The sequence below is a fragment of the Echiichthys vipera genome (genome assembly GCF_963691815.1).
Source record: "Echiichthys vipera genome assembly, chromosome: 9".
Taxonomy (NCBI): Eukaryota; Metazoa; Chordata; class Actinopteri; order Perciformes; family Trachinidae; genus Echiichthys; species Echiichthys vipera.
In genome coordinates, this window is record NC_139834.1 from 8,075,497 (window position 1) to 8,101,726 (window position 26,230).

Sequence of the window (26,230 nt, forward strand, 5' to 3'; positions counted from 1 at the left end):
GTGTTTCATTTATAACCCACTTTGCAATGCAAGTGATTCAGATTGCATATGCAGGCTTTGGCTTTGTAGTTTTTTGGAAAGCTAACTGCAGGGTTTATCCACCACACTTGATCTGGATAAAGTTCAATAGAATTTTAAATAAAAACCTGGAGGTTTCCGCGCATGCACTTTGACTGCCAGCGTTTGTTTAGTTTTTGGTTCATGGCATTTTAAAAATGGGAAACATTAATGCCACAACAGAGAGAACGCAGCATATATTTGGCTCACATAAATATAAATGCACCCTACTGGTCTCAGTGGTCCCTAAATGTATCTTACTTACTTAAAAATGTCAGGCTATTATGTGCATAGCTACAAGCAATGTTGGTCTCTCAGAACACACAAACAGGAGGAGAGACAATGTGCTAGCTGAGATACTCAAAGGAAGCCCATTGACAACAGGTATGTGTAAGTCACACAATGAACCACTGCACCCAAAACAACTGTCACACACGTATGATAATTATTCACAATACACCGGATATTTACATTATATTTCACAGATATCTCAAAATACTGACATTATCACATCACTGTTTAATGTGATGTCGATTGTTGCTTTTGACTAATTTGTATAACTGTATATCTAAAATCAGTTGAGTAGATAAATAGACTGGTCACTGGACACATCTGAATATACATTAAAACAAAACATAGATGTAAAGTGTTACATCTATGTTTTGTTATTGTCACAGCCTGTAAGCCCATTACCAGTTTGAAACATGTTGGATCTTAACCGTTGCAGCCCTACAGTAAAATAAAATTCAAATCTTTCTCCTACCTTTTACAAATTGGACACACACACAGACACACACACACACACACACACACACACACACACACACACACACCGTTAAGCACATGCATAATGGCATTCATATTCCTTGCATGGTGATTGGCTGTTCCAAAAAAGGCAAAGAATGCTACTCATACTGTTCACCATTCAACACATTCTAGATCATTTGTAAGTTTTGAAAACAAACTTCATATATTGTCAGCAGCGTGTATAGAGTCTAACCTACAGCTGAAATGAAACTCTGTCCTTCCTTCTTCTTCATCTTTCTGCTTCTGAGTTCAGCACTTGGAGAAGACACAGGTGAGAGCAAACGTTCCTACAGCAGGTGCAGTTGCATCAGCAGCCAGCTTGTCTGAAGAATTCAACTGAGGAAACTCACAGTGAGACTCAAATTGCTGATTGCTCTGTTCTCTGCTTGTGAAATGTTGATTATCCTGTTTCTATTCACAGCAGATGAGGAGGGAAATATGACAGTTTCACGCCACACAAGCAGCACTTGCTAATTGAAAGCACAAGCATGCTGCAGAAATGTTGTGAAGTGTCAGCATTACGCTTCATTAACTGGATTTTATAGTGTATTGTACGGCCATGCCTTCAAATTGCCTTCGTGTGTTACGAGTACGAGCACTGGTCCTGTTATCTATAGGCTAAACTGGTGTTCTTCGTTATGGCTGTTTAGTGGCAGAAGACATCAGTGTCCATCAGCTGGAGCGGTTGGTGGAGTTACTGACGTCTCAAGAGTGCGAGGACCTTCTGTTTGCCCTCTCTCACCCAGAAGAAAACATCTTCCAGCACCTTGAGCGCCTCTCACCAGAAAAAAACCAACTAGATGTTAAGCCTAGAGCCAAAAGAGATGCTTCTTCTGCTGCAGGTCAGTACTCATCATAATCTGAAACACACCTTTGGCCAGTGGCGTGCACAGAAGAGGGCACGTTAGCATGCATTTTGGCTCCCAAGAGTGCACTTTAGCACACGTTTTGGCTCCCATGAGGTCACTTTGGCACACGTTTTGGCTCCTAGAGGGCACTTAAGCAGACATTTTGGCTCCCAAAAGGGGACTTTAGCACTGTTTTGGCCCCCATGAGGTCACTTGAGCACATATTTTGGCTCCTAGAGGGCACTTTAACATGCGTTTTGGCTCCCATGGATAGGCGTTCTTCAACAATTGGGCCACGAGGAGGGAAGACTGGCTTAACAGACTTAACAGCCGGATAGGCAGGACTGGATTAAGGTTTTGAATATTTTCTCAAGTAAAAGTACTGTTACTATAGAGACTCAAAAGTACTATAGAGACTCAAAAATACTCAGAAAAGTAAAATGTAGGTCAGATAAATGTTCTCTGAGTAAAAGTTACTGTTACATTTTTAAGGGGAAATATATGATGATGATTCTGTTACATGATAGAACTATTCAATTGAAGACATTTTTTAAAGATCAATCATAAAAAGTACAAAGGCTACATTAGCATTAGCATGTAAACTACACACAAGTGGAACAACATCACCCTATAATAAATTCATTTTCTATGGACGGCCATTTGCACCCTGTGCATACAACTGATTATCAGTCACAAATAAACAACCACCTTCCTCAGTGTTGTCTTAAAAAAGATTAATTAGAAAAGAGGACGAAACTCAAACAATTACACAACAACGATCAACAATAAACAAAACAAAAAATGTACATCACAGGTAGAACAAGCATTATTAGAATACATAAATGAAATATCCTGCTTCTCTAACAGCAGGATAAAACAGAGATGTAAAGTCAATATAAAGTCAGTATCGACTACAGCTACAAAAACACACAACAAAGCACAAGATCCTGCAGTTTTTACACTGCATAGTGCAACACACACAGCGCAACATTGAGTAACAACAATCAATGCCTTTGTTGTTGTACTCACCTGTGAGATTTATGCACAGGTTTTCACAATCTGTTTTACCTCTTACTGTAGGTCATTAATTCTCAATGCTAAATACAAGCAGTTAAAGCAGTCTCTCTGTCTCACACATCTAAAAGGTTTTGCTGCAGTAACAAACAGCAGAAGGCCTAACACACCTGACTGAAGGTGATGGATCCACCATGACTATATTAGCATTTAGCATTTAAGCTAGACCCAGCATGCACCTGTTGTCGACCTAACATTATAGGTGTGTTTCACTCGGGTCACTTGACATGCTAAAAATTACCTGTACAACAAAGTAACATTCTCAATCACATTTCAAGGGAAATGTATATAGTTTCGGATTACGTTTGTCTTTGAGTATAACAAATATTGTACTTTTTTTTTTTTTAACTTTGACTCATTCATGTAATATACCTTAACGTACTCAACCTAAAGTAAAAAGTAGGTCGGTTAAAATGTTACAAGTAAACATTACTGCTTTACTTTGCTTAAGTTTGTCTCTTGAACACCAAACTTTGGTGGAAGAACATAACTTTACAAGCTGCCAACTTGATTTGTGCAACTCTGACGCCTCATATTTTTCCGCTGAATGCATTTTTTCACAGGAAGAGGACTGTTCACTAACAATGAAACTGCTTTACTGTAGAAAGAGATTTCTTCAGGTCAGTACAATAGGATTTATTAAGGCAGGCAATACATATTTCACCGTACATATGGACTTATTATTTTAAGGTCGACTTGGCAAAATGTGAAGCTACCCTTCAAGAGTTAAACACTATTGTGACTGTAATAAGGTAAAAGAAAATAAAGTCCATTCTGAGACCTGTCTGTTTCTCACACGTCCTGCTCAGCTTGGGGAGTTGCTGGCAGCAAGCTGACTGTCAGAGACCTGCCTGTCTGAGGGCCATATGTTTTGTGTTTACTAGATAGTGAGGCTCAGTGCCGGAAGGCCCTGACAGACTGGCTGCTGCGGTACGGCGAGAAGACCTACTACGACAGGCTTTCACGCGCCTTGCAGCACATCGGCAGGACAGACATTGCCATCGGTGAGAAACAAATGGTCACAGAAAGAACACCATCTCTGAAACATTACTTTTTAAAATAAAGTTATTCTGTGTTGTGCCACTTTCAAATGAAAATAGTACACTTTTTATGTATCGTACACTGTTGTTTCAGCATGTCCCTTGACAAAAAGAAAATGGAACAAAGCCTCATTTTGGTACATGTCAGTGTATTTTCAAAACTGGTTTATTTCGGTCAAGAAGGCCTCCTCAAGACTTGAACAACAGTGCGTAATTGCTTCATTACTTTGAGATTTGTTTTAATTGGAGCTTCCAAAGTGGCACATTTTACACACTGCCAGTCTCTGGCATGTGTTGCAGTCCAGTGTGCACACAACTCCACAGCCGAGTGGCGTTGGATGGAAGGAGGTGTAAATGATCTGACAGAGGACTCAGTGGAGCTGACACCAGCCACAGAACAAACCATCTGCTCCTTTCATCAGCAGCTTTGGAGTAAAAAAAAAAAAGACAAGGAGAGGATGGGAAGAGATGAGTTATAAGACATGAGGGGTGGGCAGTGGTGGCTTTGATGAAACAGAACGTGTAGATGCAGAATGTGGCAATTATCCTACACTTGATTGCAGTTCTGAGGAGATGCACTCATATGTACAAACTTGTCATTTTGTTCTATTCTGCACCGAAGGACGACAGTTGTTCTCCTGCCAGAACTAATTATGTTCAGGGCGCGAAAACAACAATTAAATTGAAATGCACAATCTTTTATAGGATGAAATACATACTCTAAGCATTTGAAGTGGCAGAGAGATGCTTTTAAAATCAACCCTTTTTTTTGCAGAAGTAGGGAAGAACATCAACCAGGACAAAGTCTTGAGCCTGAAACGCTACGTTGAAGACTATCACAAATATGTCGACTCCTTAAACGTCCCACCGGTACAGTCACACATCAAGGGCCAACAGCATGAAGGACAGAGGGTCAGAAAAAGAAAAGGTAATTTATCCTAAAGCTTGAAAGAATCACACTAGTTTGTTTCAATGCAAAATAGAATTGGTGGTGGTGGGTGTGGGCATGCTTCCAACTAATTACTCCTCAATATCAACACTCGCTATATGAGGTGTATTTCCCAGGATACGGAAAAATTCAAAAATGTAATTATCACCTGTTCATTTTTTTTTTTTGTATTCTTCCTGTTGCTTCATTCAAGTTAAAACTTGCCCTTTGAGATGGTTACTGTATCTGTCCTGTTTGTGCTGTGTGTTAGTAAGGGATCTGACGTGGCGTAAAATGGATCTGATCGTGGAGCGGGCCCCTGTTGCTCTGTACCAGAAGGGTCCTTTAGATGTAGCTCTGCCCCTGATGTTTGGCATCCTGATGGGCTTCGGAGGTACCTTGCTCGCAGGCGTTTCTATACTTTTCATCATCATACACATCTCCCATAGAAACCAGCAGCAGAGCCATCACCCTGGGGTCAAAAACAGTCCCAGCTGCAGGCTCATGGTCGGAGATGCGATTGTGGGAGATGCAGCTTCTGGGGGGTCAGAGGCTGCAAAATAAGCAGCTTAGGGGCTTAAATTGTCTAGGGGATGTTAAAAATAAAGTCTGCATCCCAACTATATAACTTGTACACATACATAAATAAACACAAAACAGATTCTTTATTTGTTTTTCTGATGTCTCTGTTTTATGGAAGATTTAAAATGCCAAAATCTTCCAATGTCTTTGTCCACAGTAATCAGCAGAGCCAACACAGAAACTCAATATCGATTCCACCACACTACAACTAATTATGATAAATATGACATGTATAATGCCATTTCAAATAAAGTAATTATCCATGCTGTGTATTGCTAGACTAGTAAGCATTATTGTTTTGCCAGAAGGTAGATGACTAGTGATGTGACAGATGCGCTGGAACCCAGCCCTCACACCAAAGGTTGTTCCGGTGTTACTGTGATAGTGATGCAACTTTCCATTTCCCCTCCAAGTGACGGCAACATGCCCGTCTGGCATCGAAGAACAACTAATTATCCAGCCTGGCGCCTGCTTCCCTAGGAGCCTGCCGATACCTCCACAGGCAATCCAAAAGACTAATAACAATGACAATGCTAGCAGACAATGGAGCACTCTTGGTTGTGATGGCAGCTTCTGGCGGGTGATGGAAGCCAAATGAAAAAACACACAGCTATATCTTTTAAACGTGTGAATTAGCGAGGATTATTGGTAGGCTGAAAAAACGTGATATGTGAGATGCTGCAGCGAAGTAAATCAAGAAAGTGGCATCAGAAACCAAATTGGATAAAGAAACGTCCATGTTAGAATATTCAAATTAACTTTGTTAACACGTGAAAGCTTTAATTAAGAAAATCATTTGCCCACAATGAGACTATTTTCACATACTCTGCTGAGTATGTTTCATAATAACGAGACAGAAACCACGCTCATGGCACTGGGGTGCTTTCTAGCTTCTTGTTCCCAGTTTCCTACGCTATCCCTACTTTCGTCTTCGTAATTGAACTAATTACTTCATTATACAAATCTGGCCTAATGTGCTTCAGGAGGCAGACAGCTTGGATTAACAGTGGCACTAAGTAGCAATTACAGACAATTAGTTCATAAATCAACATTTAAACAAATTATAGTGCCAAGCAGAACTGTATGAGCAAAACTCTAAAAGGCCTAAAGGGCATCATGGAATTGAGTTTTGACTTATTACCTGAACAATGATCCAAATAATCTGACACATACGGCATGTTCTTCTTCTATATTCATATTATACTAAGCGCTCATTTTTGAGGTCCCATATCGAGAGAACTTTCACGTTGATGTTTGTATTTCGGTTTTCCACTAGAACATGTTTGCATGCTTAAATGTTCAAAAAAACACATTCTTTTTTTCATACTGTATGTCTGAATATACCTGTATTCACTATCTGTCTGAAACGCTGCGTTTAAGCGTCTGTCTCTATAAGACCCCCTCCCGAAGAAGCCCGGTCTGCTCTGATTGGTCTGCGCTGTCTGCACCTCATTGCAGCCAGGGAATAACTGAACCTTTCTGCCTATAGTCACACAAAAATCCATCTTGTGAGGCTCCAAGTAATGTGTAACTGCAAAAGTGAGCCAGACAATCAGCATCCTGTGAGGAGCTACTGGCAGTTGAGAGGGTGTATTCAGCTGTGGATGCTGGCTCAGGGTTGCATGAGTAGTTGTGTGGGGCTGTGACCACTAGTAAAGGGCCTTGGTCGCACAGAAGATAGATGCCCAAAAACGATCCTAAAGAGGTAAGCTTAGATGCTGCAATAGCATCAGTTTTATCAGAACTGGAGAGTATTTCTTCATTGAGAGAAGAGAACGACACTGAAGGCTTTTCTCGATGGAAAAGATGTTTTCTCTCTTCTCCTGATTGACTTTGGTGAGAGTTTGATAGACAGATGGTTCATCCAGTCATCTGTCAGGTATATTTTGAAAGTGCCTGCCCTTTCCTAGTCAGTTCCCAAGGACTCCTTCTCAGGTGATTCTGTGAAACAAACCATATGGCGAGTCAGGTTGCCTTTAATTAATAATCTAATGCATACTACTTGATTTGAATTTTTTACATATTTGGCAGGTGAAGCACAACCAGTAACATGCAGTGATGACATTCTGTCTTTCTCACCATGTGTCTTTAGTACAATATTGTGTTTCACCTTCATTACTAAGCCTCCCAGGAGGCATAGCAGAGCAGAACTCTTCACAACAAAACTTCCTCTGTCCTTCAGTTTTTCCCCTGCTGGCTTGTAGGATCCTGCAGGTGCTGACTATGACAGGTTCACCTGCTGTGGGCTCACCTGTATTTCTGTAAGCAGTGGAGAGGAAAGCCAGAGTACTGTATGCCTGAATGACTCACAGAAACAACATGCCACACGGGGCCTGCATCATGGTTGTGACACTCTTTAGCATAGCCAAGGTCCCACAGGGAAGCTGCTCTTAGTGGATAAAGAAAGCTATAAAACACCTTGAGCCTGTTGAGGCACACCGCATAACTTTAGAAATATATAGTACAGTGCACAATTTCATATTCTATAGAACAGAGCCAGATCATGCGATCGGCTGCTACCCGACTCTTTAAGATGCATTTCATTTATAGGGCACTGAAATCAAGGTCCAGAATAGGCCAGCATTCTTTTCAAGTCATTCTCATGCAAAGGGATGAAGCAATCACAAACGTCATGGATGAATAGAGAAAGAATCTGACATGAAATTGACATTTACAGCGAAGGCGAAGCCAACGTGTGAGGGTACGGTTTCCAGGCATAACCATTCTCATGTAAAATAGGGCTTTTTCGTTTTTATTCCAGTAGTTTCTTTGGGGTTATTTAATAGTTTTGTGGAGCAGCAGCTTATCAAACTGGATTGTCTGTGGAGGGCACATCTGTCTCGTCATTGCCTCGGCTCAACAAAAGGAGTCAAGTGTTTGTCTGGATGAAAATGTAGACGGACGAGATGTGATGCGTGCCAAGGGGACGCTGAGACAGAGAGGCTGTGTCCTTGATGTGCTGAGGCTGAGCGTTCTGCACCAAGGCCTCTGGGGTGTGCTTAGTGTCACTGAAGGCTTTAACTTCCTCCTCCTTCAATTTGCATCTTCATTCATCTACAGGGCCACTGAGGTGCTGCAGTCCCAACTCAACCATCACTCTCCCTTTGCTCAATATATATGGATCACAGGAAACAAGATCACAACACCAGCTCTTTTACAGTCATACTTTTTCTTTAATCGCCTCGGCTCCATCTCTCACAACTTTGTCTTTCATGGTTTCCTTGGGGGAATTTGAGACTTCTTCAAAGTTTTTACTGCTGATCAGAGAAGAGCAGCTCTGTGGGTTTACAGATAAAGCCACAGTGCCATCCTGTGGTCACAGCAGGCCATTACAGCAGGCAATCAACAGAAAGAATGAACTTAGAGTTGAGAATTGTATTTTTACTTATGAGTAGTTTTATATGGCTGTTATAATTCATTAAGCTGTAAGAGTAGAAAAAAATTGTAATAGTTATATACTGCTGTATTAAAGTGAGACACTGAGCCGTAAAAGTCATTCTGGATTCAGAGAAGATGAGAAGACAATTTCTGCTGTAATAGCCAGGGTACTGGAGTACTGGCCATTTGATTGGGTACACCTGTTATTGCAATCTAATCAGCCAATCCCATTGTAGCAACTCATTGCATTTAGGCATGTCCACAAATTCTATAGAGACGATCTGCTATAGTTCACACTAAGCATCCGAGTGGGGAAGAAAGGTGATCTAAGCGACTGAGAACGAGGAATGGTTGTGCCAGATGGGCTGGTTTGAGTATATCAGAAACTACTTATCTACTGGAATGTTCACGCACAACCATCTCTATGTTTTACAGAGAATGGAGAATATAACAAATGGTGAAAATATCTAGTGAGTGGCGGTTCTCTGGGCCAAAATGCCTTGTTGGTGGCAGAGGTTAAAGGACAATGGCAAACTGGTTTGAGCTGACAGAAAGCCAACAGCAACACAGATGAGGGTAGATGGGCTACAGCAGCAGAAGATCACAAGGGATGCCTCTCCTGTAAGCTAAGAACAGGAATGAGGTTACAATTGGCACAGGCAGTAATCAAAGACTGGAAGAATGTCGCCTGATGAGTCACGATTTCTGCTGCAACATTCAGATGTCAGGGCCAGAATTTAGCGTGAACAACAGGAAAGCATGGATCCATCCTGCCTTGTATCAACCGTTCAGGCTGTTGATGATGGTAGTGTGACAGTGTGGGGGATATTTTCTTTACACACATTGGGTCCCTACCAATTGAGCACTGTTTAAACACCACAGCCTACTTGACTATTGTTGCTATGTCTATCCCTTTAGGATCACAGTGTCATCCTGTCATAAAGTTCAAATCATCCCGAACCGGTAACTTTAACATTACAATGAGTTCACTCATGTGAGTGAACTCAAACTTGCCTCCACAATCACCAGATCTCGTGGAACGAGAGATTCCCATGATTGATGAGCAGCCGACAAATCTGCAGAAACTGTGTGATGCTGTCATGTAAATTTTTTCAATACCTTGTTGAATCTATGCCACTAAGAATTTAGTCAGTTGAGTAACATATATTGCAGTATTAAAGCGTTTTAAAGATCAACACAATGTGCTTTATGCCATGCAGAAATGTAGGAAGAGGGTCATTTGCAATTCAAATGCCTTTTTGTTGCACATCTACATGCGCGCAAGTACCCAAGACATTACACGCACAGCTTTGGCCTTTAAACATGTCCTTGCTGATGAAGCATTTTCCTTCCAGTTATTGTGACAACAGCATTGTGATTCAGAGTGCCTTGCTCTCTAAAAACAGCTGTCTAACACATTATGACCATCTACTCACCTCTGTCTTGCATTTAACAGCTACAAATCATCATGGTGTAACTGCTACCGCTGTTCTGAGAGGTGAAGCAATAAAATATAATATCCACTATGTGTCAGTTTGGAAATATTTGTAGTTATTTGTTTAAAAGTAAGAAATGTAAGGGATAATCACCCAGGGATTTAATTTGCAATAATGAGCAGCTCGCTGTACGTTATTCCGCTTATTACACGGCTACAAAATAAATCAATAATCTGACACAAAATATTGTTTTAATAATGGACCATGGCAACGTAGAATGTCGTAATTAACCAATCAGAATTGCATTTTCCATAGAGTAATAAGTTTAAATAAACCATATGACTTCAAAATAGACACAGGTAATTAAAAACTGATCAACATTATGTTCGCTAATACCTGCTGTGCTGTCCCTAAAGTTTAATATTGTGATACACTGTTCAAAGACTAGGCAATAGGCTTTGTGTCAATCTTCATGCATCCAATGGATAAAACAAAATTTGGCTCCAATTTAAATGAGATAATGAATTCCGACCACAGTTAAATTCCCCTGATGAAAGATGAGTCTTGATAGAGAAGTAAACAAAAGCAGTAAAGGGCTTTGGATAATGGCTGTCTGGCTTGTCTGTTTATTGAGATAAAAGCAGCGGTGTCTCCTTTGAGCTTCAGACAGGTGTGTTTCCTCTGCAGACAGAGGTACCCATGGGACACTCGACAACAAGAGAGCATATCAAATTGGTCTGAACCACAATTTGAGTGAAAAACACAGCAGTTTTTCCTGCTTTGCCATCTTTCCCTTATTTTCACTTTGTATGCTCTGTGTTTTGAAATGAATAAGTATCATACCGAGAGCTGGATGGAGCGCTGTCATGAGGATCTCACTGGAAAGCCAATTTGCAAATGTTTGTGTTAATGATTCTGATATATTTAAGCAATTGAAGCAGGGGGCAATTTCACTAATGCTTGTGCGGTTAATGGTCTCAGCCTGCTCTGCCTGACAGACATTTGTAGACACTCAGACACGGCTGGTCGTTGTCTCTAATGTCTGATTCATGTATCAGCTGAGCCACATTCATGACAGTTCAATTTATTTAAGCCTGACTTTTATACTACGTCAAGAAGTGAAGTGAAACTGGTGTTTGCTGTAGACTTTCCAAGCACGCCTTTACTTTCACGATGCAGTCTAATCATTTCTTCGCAGAACTCTGTCTCCTATAAAAACATGTTTACACAAAGAGATACTGTGGTTATAACCATATATTCACAGCTATGTTGACTACCTGTCAATGTCTATGGAGATCTTATCAAATAGATTAAAGACTTTGAGAAGACCCCAAGCAACAAGAAATGTCAGTCTCCCATGAAATAATCATTCAATACATAAATAAACAGCGGATCACGACCTCACCATATTGCATCAAAGCCTTTCCTCTTTTATGTCCTTCATGGCCCGTGAGTTTATCATGCAATATTCTCAAAATTAATGAAGTAATTGTGCACGAGCTATCAAATTATGATTGTGTAATAACACTCACAACACCCCTGATGACATGTTGCAAAGTGTCATGTGGCTTCCTCCCATGCTGCAGTGTTGTTTAATGAGCTCCCTTAGCGTTGCACCACACTGCGTTGTTTTGCATTGTCTTGTCTAATTTCCCCGCTGATACTGAACGGCTCAGTAAGGAGCTGGTATCTGCAGTCATCACACTGCGGTTTTTATCTAATAAGAAGAAGGGAGAGCAAACAGTACCTGCCGCTCGCCTTAATGAGTGGATGGCATGATAAAACACCTCACTGATGACATTCCCTTGCATATCTGTTCAACATGATGGCTGCAAATCTATCTTTGTCTTGATGGCATGTTCAGAAGGAAGGTCAAATTGTTTATCTTTCTGAAGCTTTATCTCCTCGTGCCAGCTTTGTTTTAGGATACTGTTTATACATTTAAATCAATTCCTTCCTTCCTTCCTTTCCCACAAACCAAACATTTAAAAAGATATATTTAATAAAGCTTTTCTGCAGCCTAGTTTTTATCATTCCATGAAGGTCAATTGACTAATTAAGACGTGTGATTTCTTTTAAAGCAAAAATATTACCGTGAAATCAAAGATCACATTACATCTACAAGTTGCAAAAGAGAAAAACAAGAATGGCAAGCAGTCTGAGCAGCATTTTCCATCAAACATGGGGTTGTGGCTTAATTTAACTATAAATAATTAACCATCCTGCAGTCTGATATGCAGACTCAATAATTTCTAGCCTTAATTAATCACCAGAGAATGTTCCATTGTTGGTGCATTTAATTGCCGTTGAACTACTGGAATGAGACAATGCGCAACATTTAGTATTACCAGCTATCAGTGGTCAGATTTGCCCTCAGCAACTTTGTAAACAAACCCTGTCCAAGGATAATTTGCTGACATTGCACACTCAAGATTTATGATTCCCTGGTTACAAACTGGTTCATTAATTAAACAGAATAGATGCCCAAACATAGGTCTATAAAATGCATATGCAAAGCACCAACTGCTATCGCTTGATCAATGTCAAACAGCAATTATTTAAATTTATAGAAATGGTTTCAGCTGCTCTTATGCATCAGTCTTTTAATACAATTTGGCTCCACGGTGCTTTACTAAAGCGCTCCAAATTCAAATCTTGATACTGAAAAGGTCAGAGCTGAATATTTTCTCACGGACAGCTCTTCATAAAAGCAGGCGAGCGCTAAATGACAAGGTCCCATGACTCAACGAGGAGATACCCTCTGACACCATGCAATTAGTCTCAATAGTATGAAACCACTGGGCGTGTAAACAAATTTAATACATAAATCTCTCCGTCTCAAATATCTAAAAGGGACCTTGTTAATTAAACCATCATGGTCAATGAATGTGCAAGGGGTGTTAAATTAATTTTTATATGAACTTGCAGTTACAGGGATTGTGAAGCTAGTCCATTATACCGATATCTCATTTGAAACAGGATTCAGCTAGAAGCATTTCATAACTCAGTGTAATCATCATTTGACCTCCAGAAAAGGATGGGGGGGGGGGGGTTCAACCTATAGCGTTACTGATAAGGGGAAATTATATTATATTATATTATAATACAGACCTAGCAGTAACAAAGGGTTACCAAGCACTGATATGGGGATCAATTCTAGATGCAAGCTGGAAAATGAATGTCTGAAATGTGCCCCAGAGCAAGGCACTGCAACCCTACAACTGCAAAAGTGCTTTCTCCTGACTGACCCTCCACTGTTACCTCTGACAGAAAGTTTAGAAGTGGTGGCATTTATCCCAATTTTAAACTACAAACTCACTGTGTATGGTATACTACAATATATCCTAAATGTTAGACTGCATTTATAAACTTAGATATTTAAAGTTGAGATTCAGTGTTCTGCTCAAGGACACTTCAACCAGCAGACAGGAGGAGCTGTGGATCTCCCCCTGAGCCACAGCTGTGTTTAGTTTACAAGGAAATGATACGATACATGTGCCAATGAATGACAAAGATAAATGTATTTGTTTTTAAAGATTTTTCTGCAGCTGTCATACCACCACCTTTGCAGCTCTGACCAACATTGGGAGAGGATTGCATTGTGGGACTTTAGTGTTTAGAGTATGTGTGTATAACTGGGACATAATATGTGAAATGACTCCTTTTTTATACATTCAAACATGGCTCGTTTAAAGACCCAGTTCCTGAAAACAGGCTGTGTGTATTTCTCTGTGCATTGAGCATTCTGATATTTTCACAGTATTTATACAGCACCTCGACCTGCTTTATAGTTAAAAAAGACATACAACTCTCACTTTTTACAATATGGAATCTTTAAAGACAAGAACGAGTGGTTAATCTAACTATTTCCATGTGTTTATTTCACCAATTCAACTTATTTAAATCAGGCCCAAGCAGCAAAGGGCTTCTACAGATGGTCTCAAAACAATGGGAGTAAAGAAAGAAGAGGCTGAGCACATACACACATTAAGTGATGAGAGACTTTCCCTGAGCTCCAAATTAAAGCTGATGGCCACAGAAACCTTGTAATCACTTGTGGTGCCAATTTGCTGCAGAGAGGAAGGAGAGCAGGGGAGCAGATGTGTGCCAGAATACCTTAGGATGATTTCTTAATAGCTTCATAAATCCATTCATGCATCACAAGCATACCAACACCACTGTCAGCCTGCTGCGAGGCCAGACACCACATGCCTTTAAGCACCTGCTACACAAACACAAGTTAGTTGGCCCACATATTTTTCTTTGTTACAGTCACTCTGCCAATGCAACTGGAAACAATTATAAGTGATTTTGGTTGTTGTAGCTTGATTACACCTGATGGAATATGATGGAGAATGTGGTCCTTCATAGAGTTTGCAAGATAACAGAGTGATGAAAGTGCTGATGCTTTGTATTCCTCCTTTTATTTGTGTTTAGCCTTTCTCTGTGGCTTGCCTCCACAGGGACTTAGCCAGGCTGCTCAGCTGGCTATACCACACAGCTGTGGCCATGCACACTCTCAGTTAATTACAGGACCACTTCTGTATGACTGCACAGTCAGCAGGTTCACTCCACAGTTACTGTGAGAGGGTGGGTGAACTGAGCCTCAGAGTTTCCCTCGTTATCTTCGAAGAATTCTTCTTGTTACTGGGGTCTCTTGTGCTGGTCTGTACCACCCCCTGTCAGTGGAGCCAAGTACTGATAACTGTGCACCAACCACAAAGTAAAACATTTTATTAAGATAACCGATACAAAGATCAAGCACAGAAAGTACTGTTGTTGCCAACATTACATTTCTATAAATGACTGTGACACTGAAGAGCACTGTTAGTATCTTCGGGCCTGTTTCTTCTGCTTGTCTTCACTGCAGTGCTCAAAACATTTCCTGTAAAAGTAAAACTACTCTTAGATAAAGAGTAATGGCTTTGTTGTGAATAAATGTAAGATTGTGGTTTTGAATCAGCTTGATGGGCAAACTAGTGCATACCTGCTCCAGATCCTTCTCCTCATTAATGTTAAAGGCGAGTTCCTGTCTCGCTTGCTCTGCCTGCAGCCAACAAAGTGAATATTTAAAGTCAAACAGGCAAACACTGAAATTGCTCTGTTCCAAATGCAATATTGCTGGTGGGAGTAGAAAACATGTGGATGTAAGAGGCAAGCTAAAGCCAAAGTAACTCTAAAGTGGTGTTTAAAATAATGACATACGTTACTGTTTACAATTTGTAGTAAACTGTGCACATGCGCGTTTAAAGTCATTCTGAGTATCCACCAGTTGTTAAAAAGAGAGGCATTATTTCAGGGTATTTTTTTGGCAGTTGAGACTGGCAACACATACATAACCTCCCTTAATGAATCGTGAATGAAAGATTGCAACACTGTCATCTACATTAACTGTGTTTTAAATCCTGATGATTGGTAATGTCTGTTCGGTCAGATGCTTTAAGAAAAAATGTGCCACCTTTTATGTGGATGAACATCAGTGTTCATGGTAAATGTGTTCAGCTCAAGCAATACCTTCTTCAGTCTGTGTCGTATCGACCAAGAAAGCTCCTGCCAAAACCTAGTTACATATGCAGGCAATATAAAACAAAAACACAGAGGCTCCATAATCTGGAACAGTGTAAACCAAGAGAGCAACAACTCTTTATTATGTTCCACACTGTCAACAGCAGCATATTACAATAAAAGCCCAACTTGAATTCATGCAGCATTTTCGTTAATTTGCAGGTGACAAAAATTACTGAGTTAGCCAAAACACTGTAAAATGCATCCTTGCCCATAACATCCTATGCACTCATATTACTTGTAGAGTAAAGAAGTTCTGTTCTGAGCAGTATTTACAGCGCATCCCCTAGCTACCCGGAGGTGAAATCCAAGCTGAATAGCCTGTGGTTCTTCCTCACCTCCAACTACATCACTAGATGCAGGAACTGTTTTTGCAGCTGCAAACTGCAGTTTTCTTGGTCAACATAGCCAACACTGAAGAATGTATAACTTCAATCGACATTTACCATCAACCCTGATTGAACATCCACATTAAAAGTGGCAAATTTCTCTTTTAGAAAGGTGCACAATGCTTATCAGGCAGTAAGAGAAGACAAAACCAGGCACACAGCATACAATATCCAGCATGACCTTTATGTAACTTACAACCTTGTTTGCTGTGGTCCTTAATTTGTCTCAAAATCCTGTGTGATATTTCTGTTTACCCTTGTTGAACCAGATAAGGTGAATAAAGCTGTGCTGAAAGAGGGAAATGGTACTTATAAAATAAATCTTGATTTTCTACTCTTCTTAATCTCACTTTATATCCTTAACCTCAGAACCCTTGAACAGGTGTTTGTATGTGATGTTGTGAAAAAAGCATTTGAGTGATATGGTTATTTCCTACAGTGAGGCTTACCTTGGGGGAGACTTGTCTGTCTCCAGAGGTCTGCTGAGAAAACACAATGGCATCGTGGACAGAAAGGAAGAGATTACTGCGGGCAATATTGCCATCATCAAAAGCTCCTCCAACCTCCAGTTCTTCATACACCTGGGCTGCAAGCAGCAAGACAACAAACAGCACACACTTAAAACAAGTGATTTTTACCTTGACGTCCATGTGGTACTTATAAATAAAATACATAAAATAGCTATACTATATGCCAAGAAAATATTTAAAAGTAGTCCATCACAACAATTCAGAATCACCACTTTATCTTTATCTCACTAGGAAATGGAAGGCTCGTGTGCCCAGTGACAAGTGTTTAGGCATTTAATCTCTGACTTACAATTGTACATTTATTCTGCCAGTGTCCTTCACAAGCCTTATGGACTTAATGTTGAATGATTGACGGGGTCTGTTTCCATGCCAACTGTTCAGTAGAGCCAACAAGTGTGAAATGCACTTAAGTTATTTAAGATTTTACCTTGAACATTCGCCAAGAACAGTTTAATGCCAAGCATCGAGTAGCTTTGGTTCATCTGTGGGGGAAATAGAGGAAGAATAACTATGACTGTACACACATATTGTAAATTCCCTCATAAAAAGGTTCAGTAAGGAAGGGTCCAATCTCACAAATCAAAGGAGAGTATAGAATTACAACGCATTGTAGAGGCAGTCTGCATTAAACACATTTTACCACATCCAGGTTAATAGCTCTCTTTTTTCATTTAGACAGTTCTCTACACTTTAACTGGTTCTTTTTCTTGAATTGAAATATAGACTTTTGCTCTGATTATGCTTTTATTACTATTATTAACCATCTATTGAACATTTCAAGCTCCCTGTCAATGCAAATCAGCTAAGATAGGTTAGTCATATATAAGTATATATTATTAGGAAATTATTAGTATTTATTACCGTTGCTATGGATCATAGAATATTGAGGACAAATTTTAAATCGATAAAATCACTTTTAGAAACAATAGTTTGTGTCACACTATTGATTTCTTTAGCAAGCAGCCGTGTAATAAGTAGGTTAATGTAGAGTGAGTGAGTTATTACAGAGAATTAAACCCCTTCAGAGTGATTCAAGACACCATCGCAATAATGACACTCTACGTATCTTTTACATGACAGTTCCATAAGTGTGTCTTCTCGCCGTTTTTATAAAGGTTTTTATTAAGGAGAGTATCTGCGTGTCATGGTAATGTAGGGCTAACATTAGCATAACAGTAAGCCAGTGAAACTGCATGCTATGTGGGTTATACGTCACTTTACTAGCGTAAATGTGTTAATTTATTAAATGACATGTATTTTGCTAATGGTTTTATAACACACATCTTGTAAAATTAAAGCCGATACATGTTATCAATCATCATCATATTATTATTACTGTAATCAAATTTAAACTCTTACTGTGATTTAAAAGAACCCTTTCATGCTGATAAAAAACCTGAAAGATGATGAAACCTGTAAAATGCTTCTTATTGAACTTTTTAGGAGTGCCATACTGATAATACAAAAATAATGAACCAGAAAAGGTTGTTTGAGTAGGGAATCTAGTATTGCAAAAGACCTTGTAAGCTTACAACCTTTATCAATACTTTGATTCCCATTAGATCTATGAAGCAGACCCCTGCGAAGTCGAGGATGAGGGTGTGGAAGGGCATGGGCTGAGTCTCCAGTGTGACAGTGGGACTGGGTGGCTCTTGGTCAGGCTCCTGCTCACTCAGCTCAATGTCACTACGGTGGAAGTTGACATAGCTGGTGGGAGGTTCAGGTTTGCTGGCGCTGCCATCGCTCATATCAAAGTCATTTTGCAGTTCAAGCTGAGATATGGTCTAGATTTGGAGGAAATACACAGAGAAAGGTGTACAGAAAAGGTCACAGCTTGTGTTTCAAATCTGCTACGAGCTGCTAGGTCAAACACGTTTGTCATGTATCGTTTACACTTAATCCCACCTGAGACTTCATGTTAACCAAAGAGCTGGGTTTCCTCCTTCTCGTCTCATTGTCTTTCTTTTCCTCTTTCGCTTTTTCCCTCTGTTCTTTCTCCAAGAACTTCCGCCTGGCCAGAAGCAGTTTGCCAGGATCCAGCCCAGTCTAGACACAAACATGTCTATGTGTAAACACCCATATACCACAGGATTCTAACCTTGAACGACAGCAAAACACGTCATTTTTTCAGCGTACCTTTTTGATGACTTTCTGGCGAAATATTTCAGCATTTGCAAAATAGAGTGGTGAGCAATAGTTCACTATTTTCACACCCTTTATCGATACGACCTGTGGAGTTATCGCAAAAAGATAAGATGGATTTCCCCTTACATTATGAGTAATGACAAAAACACACACAAATATTTTATTTTCATACCTTACTGTACACCTTTGGGTTTTTGTAGATGTCCGTATCCATAACCTGAGCTACTTCCGAACCATTACGACTAAGAGGAATGCATTATTAAAAAGACTAGTGCATTAATAAACACTTTATACTCTGCTGCATTATCTGCTTTTCATTTACAAAAAATAGACTGTTTACTCACAACTGTGTCTTGAATATCACTACCAGGATGGAAAAGCCCACTCCGATAGCAACTCCATAAGGCAAGCTTAGGAAGAATGTGGCCAAGAATGACACAACCCACACACACTGGAAGAGAAATAACAATAGAATAAGATCAAATATGGAAAAACATATATAGCATCATATCGTGCTACAATATTGCATCCAAGGCTTTGACTCACACAGTCCAATTTGCTCTTCTTCCATAAGTAATAAGGATCAGAGAGCTGAAGGAGCGTGTTCTTCAGGTTTACTGCGATCAAGGCTCCAAGCACTGACTGGGGAAACCAAGATTACACGGCTCAGTAATCATCTTTACATTTTCCTCTTTCTGAACCTATACTTAAATATTTTGTCTAATTCTTCCAAATAATATGTCCACCTACTTTTGGCAGTGGTTTCAGGAATGCTCCCAGTGCAAGCATGGTAACCATTACAACCAGCATCACGCACAGACTGGCAAACTACGAGAGGCCAGTAACAGAGGTGCAGTAGGGAGCAATTTGAGATATTATTTACTAGTTGTCCATAGTATTTTTGATGAAATTACACACAATATTTGACCTCAATTACAGTTACAGAACCTCGGAGTGGTAAAGCAGCACTCACCTGTGATGTTCCACCAGCACTGTCCACAGCCAGAGTTACAGACAGGGCACAGCAGATCACATGGATCTTAAAGAAGGACCCGAGGAAATTGCTGCAGCCAAGAGCCAACATTTCCTGTACAAGACCATGTATGTTGTTTTTACAAAATGTAATAAAATACACATTTAACTAGTAAATGTGGATACTACACATTTTCTACCTGGTTGGGATCTACGTCGTAGCCATGCTTGGCTGCCAGTGTCCTGCCCATAGCCAGGTTGATGACATACCCCACGATTGCCAGGGAGAAAGCTGTGCTCAACATGTCGCCCCACTGACTCACTGTTGGCAGGATTGGAGCGGGGAATCTGGAAAAAAAAGACAAGAAAAAAATATAAACTGTACAAAAATTTAAATGAATTTAAAAAAGTGACAATGAGGCAATAATTGATTCCAAGTATACTGATGTATGCTATACCCCAAAGGAATTTTTCCCACTATGTCCATGTGATAGATCTCAGGAAGATGCAGAGGGCCCGAGATCGCTGTGGCCACCACCACCTGTGATGTACAGCAACAGGAATCAATCACTCTTAAACTTTATCTTTAAATTACACAGAAATCAAAGAAGTCCACTTTTGGGTCCTCTGAGAAAAGACAAGTATAAACTACTTACAATTACGATCTCCATTGGAATGGGGAATGGCAGCTTGTGGCGGTAGCGTGCACTGAGTTCCTTCACCACAATCAGAACCACACTGCTGACCAGAGCAAATACTAATGATGCTATGTTGGTATCAGGAAGGCCACGTACGATATCTACAAGAGTCTGTGACAAAGAATTGAAATGAAATCTTTTATCAGCAAATCCTGCAACCTAAGTATTGTGATGTTCTTTGACCACAATATGAAGAATCACTTGCATATATAACAGCCAGCGGACCACTATAAGGTGGGACATGGATGCCAAAGATGTACTTGAGCACCGAGATGAGGATCTGCAATCCTGCAGCCGTCATGAAGCCTCTGACGAAAGATTCTGACAGATAGATGGCTACAAACCCAAACTGCATGAAGCCAAAGCCAATCTGCACAGATATAAGTATTCTCAAGGTGTCGCTTTTACATTACATTTCATTTCTTTCAAACTGCACAAGACTAAGCTTTTAGTGCTGAGTACCTGTATGATTGCAGTGAGACAGGCCAGCGTTCCAGATATTCCCAGGCGAACCTCATTCATCAGGTCTGTGTCCACTATTGTAGCGTTAAGAGTGGCATTGAAATGGCTGAAGTCTGACTCTGGCGCCAACCTAAGACACACGATTCCCACCATAATGCTGAGGACAGCAAACGTGCCTAGACATAGGAAGCAGTGTGTCACATCTATTTTCTTTGTCATACTGCAAACTGGGCAGTCAGGCTGAGCGCTAGCCGATCTGCACCTTGCAACTCTGGCAACTTATCACTGTCATGTGAAACCACTGCAGAAAAATCACTCTGATTTACCTGGGACCATCTGGTGAGCAGTGCCCATGAAGAAATATGGGATGAGGGGGAAGAAAGAGGAATAGAGACCATTGACAGGAGGGAGGTTTGCAAGGAGGGCAAATGCCATGCCTGGAAAGAACAGAAAGTTTTTCATAACTGTCACATAAATCACAGTCTGGCTCACTTGATGCACATCCAGTGCATCTCGTACACACCGGATGTCAGGCTCCTTCTGCTTTCTACGCTATCTGTTTTGCAAAGGCACTGTTGGCTTAACGCCACCTAAGTCCATTATGACTGGTTCAAAGAAATACAAACAAGCCAGAGTGGGGTTTTTTCCCTGCTATCCCAGAATGATAAGCTGGTGATGCCAAACGATACTCCAGCACTGACGTTATAGCTTTATAAATACACACACTGTGTTATATACTGGAGCCAGTCAGTCAGTGGGTATTATAGAGGCATAATGAGGAGAGTATTGACTGACCTTGGGGAACCTGAATGGTACCGGCGCTGACCCCGCTGATGACATCACACAGCAGGTTTTCTTTCACTCTGTACTTGGGAAGCCAGCTCAGTATGGGCAGATGTCGGAATAACAAGCCTTTGAGTCTCAGCACAGAGCATCTGACGGAAACAAACAAGGGGATCTCTTTGAAGAGCTCTGGTTGTTGCTTTGAAAAAGTCCATAACACATGTCTAAACCTGATAGCTATGGGGCTCTCTCCACTGTTTGATCACAACACAAAGCTTGTCAGAGGTAGAGTTAGTGTGATGGGCAGACATGCAGTTCATGTTGACTGTGCGACAGGATTGCAATTCTGTACCTGAAGAGTTTCTTCACCTTTTCTCCGACGGGGAAGTGTCGAGTCTTCTTGTCAAACTCTCGGTCAAAGTCTGAGAGGTTATACGCGGGCCTGTCAATAGCATAACGTGGGCGGTCCTGGTGCATGGCTATAGCATACTGAGAAACATTAAGACCATAGAAAATTCTGTCTCAAAGTATTTCTTCAATTTGCAATTCAAGACGAGGAATTATATTTTCTTATAGTCATCAATCAAGACAAGCTAGGGCTGAGCAATATGATAGACAGTACATCGTCAAGACTATATTAGAATTATGTATTTTTCTATAGCGTTCATATTGTGAAAAAAAAGCACTGTGTACATCATTTGGACAGAGTTATACATTTTAACCCTTGTACGTTATGTTCATTTTGCAATAAAGTTCTTAATAAAATAAGAAAATGGACTTTGCCACGGGGTTATCTCACATAGACTATTTATTTATTAAACTATTAGAATACATGCTATATTGTGCTCGTTATCGAGATAAAATTATCTATGTTGGGATAGAAACTTTTGGCCATATCGCCCATCCCTAACTGAAGGTAGTATCAACATCATTTTAACTCAACAGCATGTTTAAAATAAGGTTACACAGTTGATATGTCACCTCTTAAAAAAATAATTATAATTTTATACTGTAGTTGTGGAGACAAGAGTGCTTTAGGATTACTCCTCTGTGGTTTTGCATTTAGGCGACACATTTCAAGGGCCTTAATCTAACCTTGAAGTGTGAAGGATCAGCCAACAGGTAGGTGGACTGCTGAAATATTTGTAGCACACGCACTAGATTATTCTTTGTCATACAATCTATCACCTTTCATGTTTTATAAGAAAATCTATTTTATTTTTATTGTTAAATGCGCATTTTACTATTTAAAGTGAAACAATTGTCAAAAAATGCACAACTTTGAATAAATGAAATCCAAATGACAACAGCAAGAAATGAGCTGACCTCTAAAATTTAACAGTTTTTATTTCAGTATGTTAAGAAGCTCTGTATTAGTTTATGTAAAAGTCTCAAAAGACGACAGCACTGTACCTTATTGTCGAAGCACAACGTCTGCAGGCATTCGGCTCTGATGTGTGTGCTTGTTTGATTACTTATCAAGCTACACTAAAGACCCTCTACACCTTCTGGGTGGAGCTTTGAAACTAAAAACCCTTCAGCACATGCAGCCTTGCAGGACGGTTCAATCACTCAAATTGAGTCACTGGAGACATGGTGTAATTAATAAATGCAACTTTAATGGGTTCAGTTTCTATTTACATGTAGCGTCCTCACATTCATTCTTTTATCAATAGAAATACATTTACACAGTTTATGGTAGAAGGTAGACATGAGCATCAGCTAGAACTAAACCACTTACAAGCTTAGGTTCATTTTACTTTAGTTTTATACTTGACTTACACAAATCATACCAACTGTAAAATAAATTATACGTATAGTGTATTTCAACATTTAAAAGGGTGAGACAGAGATGAACATGATTTCTTCCATTGTATTGAGATTTGTGTGCAAAACATTGGCATCAATATCAAAGACTAAAGTGCAATTATTCATCAAATTCGTTTGTGTTTTCTCTTTAGAGGAATGCCATCATTTTCCAGTGGACAGAAAAATGCAAGCCTCCCCCTGTTGGTGGAACAAAAGATCAAAAGCAAAAATTCCACAAGAATGCCTTATCCTCACTTTTGTATATTAGAAAGTGGGCTATAAAGGGAGAAAAGAATTGCATCAACTGCCCTCTTTAAAAAGCTTTAAATAGATGTTCAGCTATTCATATCAGTGATTTGATTATTAAAAAAATGGTTTCATGACTGACTGACTGACTGACTGACTGACTGACTGACTGACTGACCGCGTAGTCTGGGGGTTTAATACAGTTATTAAAAACTATTTAAAAAAAGCTAATCTGGGTACAAACATTCAAACAACATACACTGTCAACCAAGTGATTACCGGAGTGGCTTCAGGTAGGAGGTTTTAGTTTTGGTTCTGAGGACGTTAAGAGTATTTCCACTTTCATTCTTACACCTTATTGAGTTAAAAGCCTTTAACAGCTGTTTTAAGATGAAACAATTCCAAGAAATTCAAAATCTGCCGGAAAAAAATCACAGCATGTCTTTACACAAACAGCCTCAAGCAATTAAATCAAAAGCAGTTCCAGTCTTCAGGGGTTTAGACTTATGAATACTTACAGGAATATAATATCTGGGTCATTAAAAGTAAGGGAACAGGTAACAATACAAACACAGAGCTTGTTAAGCAAGTGCAACTCCATACGGTAGAAGTCAGATCACTTTGTAAGTGTAGTCATGTCTGCTTTTCTTCCTCTTTGTTACAAAAGCTCTTTGACCAGCTCCTGCTGGCAGCCTAAAAACCCTCCAAGTCCATCACAGACTATAAAATCAGGACTGACTAGAAATCGCTGAGGATGCTGATGTCTGCAAACTCCTGGCGATATCTGTAGGAGTGTAAGGCCAAGAGGAAGGACCACTTGAGAGTCAGGAAGCTCCACACACACGAGAGATAGAGGCTCCTCGGGTCAGAAAGAGCTGTGAGACAGAAAAATTATACATAAATAAATGTTTTCTTCCATTTATATCAATCATCACTAATTCTAAACTAGGCACAGTAGAGAGATGTTTACATTGCTTCTGTGTGATGGCAAGAGTTAGGAAGGTAATGAAGGCAGCCACAGCCAAAACTGAGAAGAGCGTCCCAACAGTGATGAAGAACTTGAGGCCTTTGAGCCAGGTGCGCCAGAAGTCCTGCAGGTACATGACGTGTGTGATGAGACACCAGAGCGCCAGAACTCCTGATGAAAGAAACAAAAACACACTTTCACACAGTGTATTTTAAAGCTTTGCCTACACAGCCAACAATCATCCACATACTGTATGGGGCTGCGACTAACTTTCTCTTTCATTCTTTCCTATTGAATCTGTTTTCTCAATTTGTCATTTATTTTCTAAACAAAAATGGTGAAAAGTCTCCTTCACAATTTCATAATGTCCAAGGTGATGTCTTTAAATTGTTTGGAAATATTAGCAGATATAACGGTATCAGTAGATGTTGGCAAATAAGTGAGAAAAAAATGGCAGTACAAAAATCTCAAACGAGATTTGAGGTTATTTAGTGTCTCTATTACACAGATTGTTAACCAGGGTGCATTGACTGTGGATTTTTTTCAACTGAAAAAAATCCTGCTCAGTATTTATCATGGTCACAATTAAATCACTAAAGGAGGTAACTTTATCAAGATTAATGTTCATCTAATGCATTTATTTTTTAAAACATTTCTTATAGGTGGACCTCAAAAAGCCCATTTCAGTCAGGCTACAATAAATATGCTAAAAGTAACATTCACCAAAACTGCTAAAACTGGTATTGTTTAAACCAGAGGGGAAGCTTCAAAGGCCATAAGCTGCCAATCTGCTCATATGCACCAGTGTGAGCCACATGAGTAGCCTTTAGCCAGCGAACAGACACAAGCTGGATTCAAACAAACACTGACACAAATAATGTGCTAAGTTCTCAGTGACACCGACTAAAGAATACAGAAAATACAGCGAACACCTTATGATGATTGTGGTGTGGTGCTGAGACTGTGCGGGCCTTGTAAAAGGATAAGACAGTCAGTATCATGTGAAGAAGACAAACACAGTACAGTGTAACAGTACAGTTCACACTGTAGAGGTGAACACATACCTGACAGGCCTCCCATGGCCGCCGTCCATGGCTGTTTGTACGCGATATTCCAGACCAGGAAAGCCGAAAATCCAACCAGAGTGCCAAAGGTAGCATATCCTATGCTAATGTAAATTCTGCTGACTCCCATCGTAAAATACAACTACTGCCACACAAATAAGCACAGACGTGAGAGTTATAGGCGTAAAAGACAGGCTGGTATTAAGCTAACATCGACGGCTTACCGCCACATTATGTAATATCAGCGATGATAAACGTCAGGAAAACAACAACAACGGACACCGACGGTCGGTTGAGCCACCACCGAGAACGCCGCTTTTAGCAAAAGTAGCTTCAGGAAACGATAATTAATCGTTTGGTCATGCACCTATTGCGACACACAAAGTCAGATGACACTCTTTAGATTTAACCAGACAGCAATAAAATACCAAACACAAGCGTTTATCTGAT

At 40.0% G+C, this 26,230-nt stretch overlaps 3 protein-coding genes across 4 annotated transcripts; 1 reads left to right on the forward strand and 2 right to left on the reverse strand.

Annotated features, from left to right (window-relative positions):
- Positions 1–1,068: 1,068 nt before the first annotated feature.
- On the forward strand, positions 1,069–5,318 carry tmdd1 (transmembrane and death domain 1; the record flags this gene model as incomplete). Its single annotated transcript, XM_083920474.1, has 5 exons — positions 1,069–1,135; positions 1,515–1,706; positions 3,671–3,790; positions 4,602–4,754; positions 5,026–5,318. 5 exons carry the CDS (start codon positions 1,069–1,071, stop codon positions 5,316–5,318), a joined length of 825 nt encoding a protein of 274 aa, XP_083776600.1.
- A 3,981-nt stretch (positions 5,319–9,299) lies between these two features.
- Positions 9,300–22,171, reverse strand: LOC310951988 (solute carrier family 26 member 9-like; the record flags this gene model as incomplete). Its single annotated transcript, XM_083920475.1, has 21 exons — positions 9,300–9,340; positions 14,133–14,220; positions 15,138–15,197; positions 16,554–16,690; positions 17,062–17,116; positions 18,170–18,418; positions 18,540–18,680; positions 18,771–18,863; positions 18,952–19,021; positions 19,124–19,230; positions 19,326–19,421; positions 19,530–19,607; positions 19,753–19,866; positions 19,952–20,099; positions 20,210–20,292; positions 20,408–20,550; positions 20,651–20,819; positions 20,912–21,087; positions 21,238–21,348; positions 21,707–21,846; positions 22,047–22,171. 21 exons carry the CDS (start codon positions 22,169–22,171, stop codon positions 9,300–9,302), a joined length of 2,424 nt encoding a protein of 807 aa, XP_083776601.1.
- A 1,120-nt stretch (positions 22,172–23,291) lies between these two features.
- On the reverse strand, positions 23,292–26,230 carry slc48a1a (solute carrier family 48 member 1a). 2 transcript variants are annotated; one of them, XR_014593364.1, is made up of 4 exons: positions 25,781–26,230; positions 24,720–24,887; positions 23,931–24,624; positions 23,292–23,898 (listed from the first exon to the last, which is right to left on the reverse strand). XR_014593364.1 is itself a non-coding variant. In XM_083920667.1 (3 exons), exons 1-3 carry the CDS (start codon positions 25,908–25,910, stop codon positions 24,488–24,490), a joined length of 435 nt encoding a protein of 144 aa, XP_083776793.1. In that variant the 5' UTR covers positions 25,911–26,230; the 3' UTR covers positions 23,292–24,487. The 2 variants fall into 2 exon arrangements, 1 of the variants encoding a protein (XP_083776793.1); XM_083920667.1 differs by having other exon boundaries at positions 23,292–24,624.